Source organism: Helobdella robusta (genome assembly GCF_000326865.2).
Source record: "Helobdella robusta unplaced genomic scaffold HELROscaffold_7, whole genome shotgun sequence".
Lineage (NCBI taxonomy): Eukaryota > Metazoa > Annelida > Clitellata > Rhynchobdellida > Glossiphoniidae > Helobdella > Helobdella robusta.
The window spans coordinates 337,576-347,572 of record NW_008705398.1 but is presented as its reverse complement, the minus strand read 5'-3'; the positions used below and the strand labels follow the sequence as shown (position 1 = coordinate 347,572).

The following is a 9,997-nucleotide window of genomic DNA, read 5'->3' as shown; positions in this document are numbered from 1 at the left end:
CATTTCTTATGTATGAGCTTAAGAATTATGCATAGAAATTATTCTAACGCGCAAACTTTACGCCACCACGCAAAAACTAACAAGTAAAAAATGACTTTTCAGGTAAAAAAATCTAGAGATCAAATTATTTAAGTATCAAAGATAGTTACTTCACTGTTACATTGCTATATATACATGATAACACAAAACCAAGTTATAGCTGATGCAAATTGAACTAAATTCCAAAAATTTTAAATAAATTGTCACTGTAAAATGCAAAAGAAAATAGGTAAAATCAGCTGGACTGGCTAATGATGGTGCTGGCTGTTTTCAAGGCAACCTTCATCTCTTCATGGCCAACAAGATTGTAGGCTTCACTGCAGTCACACCATTTATATTTAACATGTTCCTTTGATAAGATTATTTCTTTGTGAGCTAATAATTTAGCCACCCAGTAGTAAACTGTCTTTGGTTTTCCATTTATTTTGTACTCTGATATGATTGGAAGTTTATCATAAAAAATTTTGAGATATTGCTTGTCAAGGCCAGTCTCTTCTTTCGTTTCTCTCACGGCCGTTTCAATCAAATCTTCTTTATCATTGACAATACCTGCAGTGGAGATTTAAAAATTCAGTTAAAAAAACTTATCCCTGACAAAATAACGATCTTTTATTTTACTAAAAAAAAACACCTTTAGGTGGGGACCAGTGATGGTTACCGTACGAAGCTTTCAGTAACAGAAATTCAATTGCTTTCTTGCTGCTGACATTCGAAAATCTGTACACAATCAATCCGGCAGCTTTTATTAACATTTTATTTGAATAACATTACTTGAAAAACTAAAAAGTTGCAACATTTCTTGTAAACTTGTAACTCAGGGCAAACTAGGCAACAAATTTCAGGCTATGATGATGGCCGAGGACTAAAAAAATTTAGGAAAAACTCAACAGTAACGTTAAGAGTGAAGTCTACTCTTAAATGTTTAAAATTGCATCCAGCTCAGAATCTATGGAAAGTATGTGCATAAAATGAAATTTAAATGTAGGTAATAAAATACCAAAAATCGCAATAACAAAGTCAAAAATTGTTATTTTGGTTATTTAAATTAAAAATTTTGTTTTATATATTAAATTTTAACGTCAACTTTATACATTACATTACTTTTAATTCATTTATTATTTATTAATACAAAGGGTAACGTAAAGGCCAAGTGTTCAACTTTTTAATTTTTGAATTAAAATAACCTAACCACGTAAACTAGTTAATTTGTTGCTTTCGACTTAAGAGTTTTTTTTTTTATTTAAATTGTTCAATTTATTAATTTGTCTTTCGATTCTTTATAGAATTTTGTTCAAGATTGTTAAAAATTTCTGTTCCGGGTTTTTTAATTTTTTCAGTTTGTTGATTATTGTGAAGTTCAAGTTATCCAAGCAAGCAAAATCAAGGTGTACTATTTATTACCTTTACTTTACAGTTTACTTGGGTATTCGCCTCACCTTTTTTTCTAGTCAGTGATTAGTGAATCCGGTTTCTTTATCACTTTTTATTTTATAGTCATTCAAAATTTGGTTCTCACTTTTTTAAATTTTTAGATAATCAAAACAATTCATCATGTAATAATGCTTTTCCAATTTAATTAAATTATTTATAATTTTATATCATCATGACATATACTCATTGACTGTTTGCTTAGAAACTTTTAATTTCTTCTTAACAAAAATTAACTGTAAAAATAATCACTGTTAACTTATTAAATGCTGAACAGAATACCACAGTAAGATGTGATGACGAAGAAGATGTCAATATAATAAATTGATTGCCAAGATCATTACATCAGCCCATTTATATTCTCATCATATGCCTGCCATTGTATGTTTACACTGTCTTCTGAGCTTCAAAATAGCAAGAAAACCTACTGACAAATATTCAGAAATACCCAATCAGAGATATTCACAATTACAAAAGTTATTGTAGATTGATGTCATATACATAGAGTACTGTACTTTTTGTGTTCAGCATATTCCATGATGCATATAGACCAAAGATATTAAAACATTGTTACTTATTCATTTCACATTTGTTTAGTTCTGTAGAGCTTAATTTTTAGTTTCAAATAACATCTCATATCATATACATACAACAAAAGGGATTGGTTGGGATATTTTTTATAAGAGTTAGAAAAAGTATACAGAAGGAAAAGTCAGAGATGGAGAAGTAGATATAAAGAGGGAAGGAGAAACAACATTTTTGTAAAAAAAAATTACTAAACAATATCTGCTTGACACATAAGAAAGTTAACTTGCCATTGATTCAACATAGCCTAGAATATTCCATCCATTTGAAATTACCTTGCCTTTCTCACACGCGCGCGCACATACTCACATAGTCGCGCAATTCACACCAGAAAAAACTTAATGACATATAAAAATGTTTATAAGAAGAAAGAAATTCAACACCATCCTAAAGCTTAGCTTTGTAGCCGGCTTTGCTTTCATGCTTGTAATCATCTTCTTCAATAGTGGAAATGCGCCATCTACAGAGAAGTTTTCTAATTTTGCCATCAACTTGCAGGCTGACGCGATCTGGAATGAGTTTCTAGATGGAAAAGATCATACATTCACCCAGCCTATCATAGAGAGGCCTAATCATGATAGACTGAGGTTGGTAAATTAGTGTGTAGGTGGGTGTGCGTGCGTGTGTGTGTGTGTGTGCGCGCGCGTGTGTGTGTTGGGCTAGTGAAAAACTTGTTGTGATTACTTTTATTATTGTTATTAGTAGCTGTAGTGTTATTTTTATTATAAATATTATAACTATAATTACTAACTGTCAATTAGTTATTAATTTAAATAAGATAAGAACTTTATAAGTGCCCTCAAATTCCATTATTTCTATTGTGCATCATTGTCTATGTGCGCATTCACAACAATAATAATAATAATATAACAATAATAATATTGATAACGATAATAATAATAATAATAATGATGATAACGATATAATATAATATAACAATGATAATAATAATAATGCAATGCCATCATTCATGTAAACCCGCAGACTGTTAGAAGCTATGAAGAGAGATGCGGAGAGAGAGGAGAGAGAGAGACAGTTGGACGAAGCGGAAAGAGTCCAACTGGAAGCCGAACGAATTAGGAGAATCCAGAATCAGGCACACCCCCCGTTCAAAGATCTAAAAATAGACGGCCCCCAGATTAGTGAAAAATCACGTAATGCCAAGTCGGATTCTGTGATCAGTAAGCTGATAGAGGAGGGATTGATTGTTCCAAGGTGGGATTCACAGCCGGAAAAACCGGTTGGGGATTTCAAGGAAGGTCATTTTTACTCTATTTGTTATATATTCTCTGTTTCATACTTTATTTATTTCTTAATTCTTTGTTTTGTATTTATTTTTATAACGTCATGTAACCCGTAGCTGCTGTCACAACTGCAGTTCTTGCCTTCAATAAAATAATAAAACGTTTACTGCTACTACTACTATCAGTACTACTACTGCAACTACTACTACTACTGCTGCTGCTGCTTCTACGGCTACTTCTACTACTACAACTTCTACTACTACTATAACAACTGATTGGTGTGTAGCTATTAATATTATTCAGATAAGAATTCACTGCCTCATTATTAAAACAACAGCTGAGAAAAAAAATAAAATATTTTATTAGTTACATCTGCTCTGCTAAATGCGTGTGCGTGTATGTGTGTGCGTGCGTGTGTGTGTTTGCGTGTGTGTGTGTGTGTGTTTGTGTGTATACTTCTTATAGAAAAAAATATTACAGTGCGAATTCATGATTCCTTTATTATTGTTATTATCGTTGTTAGTAGTAGTAGTAGTAGTAATAGTAGTAGTAGTAGTGGTGGTGGTAGTAGTAGTGGTAGTAGTAGTAGTGGTGGTGGTGGTGGTGGTGGTGGTAGTGGTAGTAGTAGTTGTAGTGGTGGTGGTTGTAGTAGTAGTAGTAGTAGTTGTTGTTAAACGCTGGCGTATGTATGTATGTATGTACACAGCTGTTTCCTGGCAGATAAGATGATAATTATCATTATCGTCTGTTATGTCAGCATCGTTATTTAACATCGTCGTCGTCGTCATCATCATCATCTGGTTAAGCCGTGTCTATCTTGCATTTAATTTGGTTTTACTCTCTTTTAACTTTACTTTCCCTCTCTCTCTCTCTCTTTCTCTCCCTATCTTTCTTCCTCTCTCTTTCCATATTGTATGAGTATCCAGAGCGCTGTGCACGGTGGTTAGCAAAACTGATTTGATTTCCTAATTTACTAATCCGCAGGCGAGAATGGAGCTGGAATGACGGTCGATAAAGATAAACTTTCCCCAGAGGAGAAAGTTAAATTCGAAAGTGGCTGGCAGAGTAACGCATTTAATCAATACGCCAGTGACCTGATGTCGCTACACCGGACACTGCCTGACGTTAGAGATGATGAGTAAGTGAGGGTTGGCTGGTTGGTTGGTTGGTTGGTTAGTTGGTTGGTTGGCTGGTTGGTTGGCTGGTTGGTTGGTTGGTTAGTTGGTTGGTTGCTTGAGTTGGTTGCTTGAGTTGGTTGCTTGAGTAGGTGAAGGTTTGATTGGTTGGTTGGTTGGTTGATTGGTTGGTGAAGGTTTGATTGGTTGGTTGGTTGAATGGTCGTTTCTCTGATTGGTTGGATGGCTGATTGGTTGGTTATAATACTGGCTGTGATGATGATGATGATGATATCATTACTGATAATGATATCAGTGTTAATGATTTTATTATTATTATTTTTGTACATTATTGATTAAGAGAAGAACATTTGTGACGCTTATAAAGAAGATAACTATATAGATGATGATGATGATTTGGATGATGGTGGTGATAATAATATTGCTGCTGCTGTAGTAGCCGCTTTAGCTGCTGCTGATAATGATAGTGGCGATGATAATGATATTGATTTATAATTTCATCGATTTTGTGCCCGTGCATTTTTGCTTCAGCGAAACTTCTTTGCTGTCGTTCGCATCATCATCGTCGTCTTCATCATCGTCATCGTCGTCTTCATCTTCATCATCTTCATCATCGTCGTCGTCTTCATCGTCGTCGTCTTCATCATCGTCATCCTCTTCATCATCATCGTCTTCATCTTCATCCTCTTCATCATAGACATGATCGTGCTTCAAATCCGATAATTTTAATCAAAAATACACACGCACACACATTTCTTGTTATTTTTAGTAATCATCAAATTAGTTATTTACTAGTATACTATAGTAATTAGCAGTAGTAATAGTAGTAGTAGTAGTGGTAGTAGTAGTAGTAGTGGTAGTAGTAGTAGTAGTAGTAGCAACAATAGCAGCAGTAGTAGTAAAAATGTGAATTTATATGAAATTTAGTCTATCGTACAAAACTATAAAAACACACACACACATACATACACCTTCACGCACACACACTCACACACATACACACACACACGTCTAGATGCAAGACCAGAAAGTACAATCCCGTTCTTCCGCCTGCCAGCGTTATAATAATCTTCCACAACGAGGCCTGGACCGTCCTACTAAGGACAGTCCACAGCGTCCTAGACAGGAGTCCGCCGGAGTTAGTGAAAGAGGTCATACTGGTCGATGACTTTTCAGATCTGCGTTAGTTAAGATGGCTGGTTGCATGAATGAATGAATGAATGAATGAATGAATGAATGAATGAATGAATGAATGAATGAATGAATGAATGAATGAATGAATGAATGAACGAACGAATGAATGAACGAACGAATGAATGAATGAGTGAATGAATGAATGAACGAATGAATGAATGGATGAGTGAGTGAGTGAATGAATGAATGAACGAACGAATGAATGAATGGATGGATGAATGCATGAATGAATGATTGAACTAATGAATGAATGATTAAATCGATATAAGATTGGATAAATGTGTGACGTTCAAAACAAACAATGAACTAATGTGTGAATAAATGAATAAACGAATAAACGAACGAGTTAATTAACGAGTGACTACGTAAATCATAAGGCTGGGGTTGACGACAGATTGATTGATTGATTAATTGAATGAATGAATTAATGATTGATTGATTGATTGATTGATTGATTGATTGATTGATTGATTGATTGATTGATTGATTGATTGATTGATTGATTGATTGATTGATTGATTGATTGATTGATTGATTGATTGATTGATTGATTGATTGATTGATTGATTGATTGATTGATTGATTGATTGATTGATTGATTGATTGATTGATTGATTGATTGATTGGTTGATTGACATTTCCTTTAACGTGCAGCTCACTTGAAAGAACCATTAGATGAATATATGGCTAAACTGAAGAAGGTGATTTTAATTATGACGATAGAACCTTACTACCACTACTACCTCAACTACTATTACTGATAATGATAATAACTCTATGCAACTTTATATAACTCTGTATAACTCTATATAAATGGATATAACCATATATAACTCTATATAACATTCTATTCTTTAAGTAAAGCTTTTAACTCAGCTGCTCGTCTAGTTTCTCGTGTCCCTTTCTTTTCTCATATATCTCCATATCTTGTTCTCTTGCACTGGCTACCTATAAAAAAACTTTGAAAACCAATTGATTGATTGATTGATATTTAGCTCTATATAACTCTATATAACTCTATACAACTCTATATAACTCTATATAACACCATATAACACCATATAATTCTATATATATAATAGATTATACAGTTATATAGGATTATTTCAATTCGTTTTCATTTCATTTTCAAAGTTTTTCCATCATAAACAACGTATCATATAAGTGAATAAAAGTTATGAAGTTGAATATGCGCTTAGCTAATAAGACTGTGTATGTCTTGTGGCTGTCACCGCTGGTAGATATATGAATAGTTAATGAAATGAAATGAGAAAAATAACTGAGTTAAAAAGATAATTAAAGATAAATAATTAAATAAATATAGATAAATATATAGATAGATATATAAATATAGATAGATAAATTCACTCTCATTCTCCAGGTAAAGATAATGAGGGGGGAGAGTAGGGAGGGGTTGATCAGGGCCCGCTTGATTGGGGCCTCCGTGGCCTCTGCCCCCATTCTAATATTCCTCGACTCCCATTGCGAATGTACTACTGGTTAGTTAGTAATTAGGAAGATACACACCAACATACATACATACGTACAAACATACATACATAAAAACATACATACATACATACATACATACATACATACATACATACATACATACATACATACATACATACATACATACATACATACATACATACATACATACATGCATACATACATACGTACGTACAAACATACATACAAACAACCATACATACATACAAATATAAAAACAAATATACATACATATACAGGTTGGTTGGAGCCGCTACTAGACAGGATTGCAGAAAACAGATCCAACGTTGTAGCTCCTATCATTGACGTCATAAATGACAACACACTAAAGTGTGTGTCTGTGTGTGTACGTGTGTGTGTACCTCTATGTAATTTTGTGTTTCTATGACAACACACTAAAGTGTGTGTGTGTGTGTGTGTCTGTGTGTGTGTACCTGTATTTAATTTTGTGTTTCTATGACAACACACTAAAGTGTGTTTGTGTATGTGTGTCTGTGTGTGTGTCTTTGTGTGTGTGTGTGTACGTGTGTGTGTGGTGTGTGTGTGTACGTGCATGTAGTTTTGTGTTTCTGCCTGTCTGTCTGCAGGTATATTTGGTCGAGTGCAAAAACCACGAGCATCGGTGGCTTCGATTGGAACCTGCAGTTTAACTGGCACCAGATACCACAGAGGGAGATTAATAGGAGGAAGTCCGCGGTCGACCCTGTGGAGTTAGTGTTGTGTTGTGGTGTGGGTTTGGGGGGTTAATTTGTTAGTCCCAGTTGTTAGGGGCGGTTGTAATTGTTGTTGTGGGTTTAGGAGTTTTTGAAGGTTTTGTTTTTGTTGTTCTCGCACCAGTGGAGTGTATATGAACGAACGAAAGAACAACAATCAACAATTTTTATTATTATCATTAATTACGATCATTATCAACACTTTCCTCGACATCATCACCATCACCATCAGGAGTCCCACGATGGCAGGTGGCTTGTTTGGCATAAGTAAAGAGTACTTTGAATACTTGGGGAGGTACGACCCCGGTATGGACATCTGGGGGGGAGAGAATCTCGAGCTATCTTTCAGGGTTGGTTGGTTGGTTTGTTGGCTGGCTGGCTGGTTGGCTGATTGGTTGAGTGAATAGTAGAATAATTGTATGAAGAAATGACTGAATAATTAACTAATAGTCCATTCATTCATTCATTCATTCATTCATTCATTTATTCATTCATTCATTCATTCATTCATTCATTCATTCACTGGCAGGTGTGGATGTGTGGCGGTCGACTTGAGCAAGTGATGTGCAGTCACGTGGGCCACATTTTCAGGCACAGAAGCCCATACGCCTGGAGGACAGGTAGGTAGAAATCATTTGCACGCACACACACACTAACACACACAGAGAGAGAGAGAGAGAGATAGAGTTAGTTAGGTATTAACCACATACACAAACATATACACACACAACAACAACAACAATTATTTAATTATTTCTTTACTTGTTTGTTCCGTCAGGCATTTGTTTGTTTGTTTAACCGATCTTTCGTTCGTACTCGCAGGCGTTCATTAATAGATTTCATTCTATCATTCGTTCATTAATTCATTAATTCATTCATTCATTCATTAATTCATTAATTAATTCATTCATTCATTCACTCATTCAGGCACAAACGTAGTTAAGAAGAATTCAATTAGGTTGGCCGAAGTGTGGATGGATGAATACAAGAAATATTATTACGAGAGATTAAATTACGATATGGTTGGTCGGTCGATTGATTGATTTGTTGGTTGATTGATTGATTGGTTGATTGATTGATTGATTGATTGGTTGGTTGATTGATTGATTGATTGATTGATTGATTGATTGATTGATTGATTGATTGATTGATTGATTGGTTGGTTGGTTGGTTGGTTGGTTGATTGGTTGATTGATTGATTGATTGATTGATTGATTGATTGATTGATTGATTGATTGATTGATTGATTGATTGATTGATTGATTGATTGATTGATTGATTGATTGATTGATTGATTGATTGATTGATTGATTGATTGATTGATTGATTGATTGATTGATTGATTGATTGATTGACTGCAGGGCGACTATGGAGACGTGACAGCCAGGAAAGAGTTGAGGAAAAAACTGAAATGCAAGTCCTTCGACTGGTACCTCAAGAATATCTTCCCGGAATTATTCGTCCCCGGAGAAGCCCTGGCCTCCGGAGAAGTTAGTGGATGGATGGATCGTGTTAATGGATGGATGGATGAATGAACGAACAAATGAATAAATGAATGAATGAATGAATGAATGGATCCAACCGACCAACCAATCAGGTGAGAAACAAGGTGAATGGCAAAACTGGCGGCATGACGAATTTGAGCCCTGCCTGTTTGGACAGTTCAGTGGATAAGAACGCCCACCACAAGCCAATCAAACTGTGGCCCTGCCATAACCAGGGTGGCAATCAGGTTATTATTATTATTTCTTCTTCTTCTTACTATTATTATTGTTATTATTATTATCTTCAAAATAACAAAATCGAGATTCTAGAATTAACTGTGTGCCATGAAACCAATCTAGAATCCTCCAGGCAATACAAGAGAAATAAATACTCTAATAATTTGCATTGCTGTTTAAATAAAGACTATGAACATTGTTCAATAGTTATAAACTCATTCGAAATAACGCCTATTGGTTTTTACAATAATTTTAATTTGTCACTGTTTAAAGTTCCATGGCTGCTATCATTTAATGACAAATTGATAAACACTGTTATAAGATTATCGTATGACATTTACTGTGACAGGAACAAGCTATGATGCTAATTAAATATATTTCACCGCTCTGCACTTAACTTCACAATGAGCAAAATGGTCTTAACC

The 9,997-nt window shown here is 34.6% G+C and overlaps 2 protein-coding genes across 2 annotated transcripts in view; one reads left to right on the top strand and one right to left on the bottom strand.

The window, feature by feature from the left end:
- Positions 1 to 274: 274 nt before the first annotated feature.
- Positions 275 to 791, bottom strand: HELRODRAFT_164652 (hypothetical protein; the record flags this gene model as incomplete). Its single annotated transcript, XM_009030663.1, has 2 exons — positions 275 to 588; positions 671 to 791. 2 exons carry the CDS (start codon positions 789 to 791, stop codon positions 275 to 277), a joined length of 435 nt encoding a protein of 144 aa, XP_009028911.1.
- A 3,506-nt stretch (positions 792 to 4,297) lies between these two features.
- The window catches only part of HELRODRAFT_69922 (hypothetical protein), a gene marked incomplete at both ends in the record, with an annotated part of 7,132 nt that continues 1,432 nt past the window's right edge, over positions 4,298 to 9,997 (top strand). The window contains 11 exons of the mRNA XM_009030624.1: positions 4,298 to 4,434; positions 5,448 to 5,614; positions 6,281 to 6,327; positions 7,008 to 7,125; positions 7,378 to 7,468; positions 7,726 to 7,848; positions 8,084 to 8,201; positions 8,381 to 8,471; positions 8,779 to 8,873; positions 9,213 to 9,341; positions 9,449 to 9,583. Of these exons, the coding sequence (XP_009028872.1) occupies positions 4,298 to 4,434; positions 5,448 to 5,614; positions 6,281 to 6,327; positions 7,008 to 7,125; positions 7,378 to 7,468; positions 7,726 to 7,848; positions 8,084 to 8,201; positions 8,381 to 8,471; positions 8,779 to 8,873; positions 9,213 to 9,341; positions 9,449 to 9,583 (1,251 nt within the window). The remainder of the gene's footprint in view (positions 4,435 to 5,447; positions 5,615 to 6,280; positions 6,328 to 7,007; positions 7,126 to 7,377; positions 7,469 to 7,725; positions 7,849 to 8,083; positions 8,202 to 8,380; positions 8,472 to 8,778; positions 8,874 to 9,212; positions 9,342 to 9,448; positions 9,584 to 9,997) is intronic.